This window comes from Perkinsus marinus, assembly GCF_000006405.1.
Source record: "Perkinsus marinus ATCC 50983 genomic scaffold scf_1104296976998, whole genome shotgun sequence".
Lineage (NCBI taxonomy): Eukaryota > Perkinsozoa > Perkinsida > Perkinsidae > Perkinsus > Perkinsus marinus.
Genome location: NW_003200319.1, coordinates 1 through 1,073, shown reverse-complemented (window position 1 = coordinate 1,073; position 1,073 = coordinate 1). Strand labels below are relative to the sequence as shown.

General features: G+C 48.6%; 1 protein-coding gene across 1 annotated transcript; it reads right to left on the bottom strand.

Moving 5' to 3' along the window:
- Positions 1-95: 95 nt before the first annotated feature.
- Positions 96-999, bottom strand: Pmar_PMAR012757 (hypothetical protein; the record flags this gene model as incomplete). The annotated part of the gene is made up of 1 exon (XM_002764577.1): positions 96-999. A coding segment is annotated over one exon (904 nt), but the record flags the coding sequence as incomplete, so codon positions are not given.
- Positions 1,000-1,073: the final 74 nt, after the last annotated feature.

Sequence of the window (1,073 nt, the reverse complement as noted above, 5' to 3'; positions counted from 1 at the left end):
TCGGAGAGTATCTCGCATTGTACGCAGGAACAGTGACGACGACCATAGTGAAGGGATCGACTTTCCAACCTCCTCAGCATTCCAAATAATCTCACCACACTTCAAAGTCGGATGACCACATTCAGTCTGGGTACGGTTGACAATACCAGCCATATGACTCGTACCAGTGAAACGGATGAACTTCACACCACCATGTTGAGTAGAGGTAGGATCCATCTCGATCTCGAAACCAGAGGTGACCGGACGCGGCGCATTAGGACCGCCCATGGCGATTGGAGCCGAATAGATCACATAGCCAAAGACCTCCATTAAGGATATGTCGTAGGAGACCATACCATCGAGGAAAGGATTCTCTTCAAACAAACCCAATGCAGCGAGGGGAAGGCGCTTTGTGAAGTTCTGACTCAAACCATAACGAAAATTACCACCGCTGAGAGCCGCAAAATGAGCTGAAATGTTACGTAGGAATAGATCAGCCAGCATGTTACCAGCACGGGACTCGGCAGAGCGGATATCCGCAGTGTCGTACAAACCAGCAAATAACAAATTGCTTATGTTAGTATCCTGGAGAGGCTTGATAGGCTGTACCCAGTGTGACCAGGTCTGCATCACGTTATTGTTCCACCACTCCTCATTGTCCGTACCGATGAAGTGCTGATCACACTGACCATCCAACACCGGAATGGCATGAGCGAAGCGGAGTTTACCATTAGGATGTTGATCATCAAAGTCAAATACGAACTTGCCGAGGATTTGAGCATCCATACCCATCTTCCACACAGGAGTTATAATATCAGGCTTAGTGGGGTGTTGAAGATTCAAGAAAGCAGGGAAGTGATCATGGGCACCAATGATAGCATCGATCTTGATACCCTCTTCCACAACAGCCTTCCTCCATAAGAGGACATCATAACCCTCACGCTGATGAGTGAGGATGATAACCAAGTTGCAACCATCCTCATTCATCTTGCGAGCAGCCTCGACTGCGGACTCCATCATATCGGAGAACCACACGTTACTCTTCCCCGCAATATCACTAGCGGCCGAAGTCTCAGTGGTGCCAGTGAAGCAAA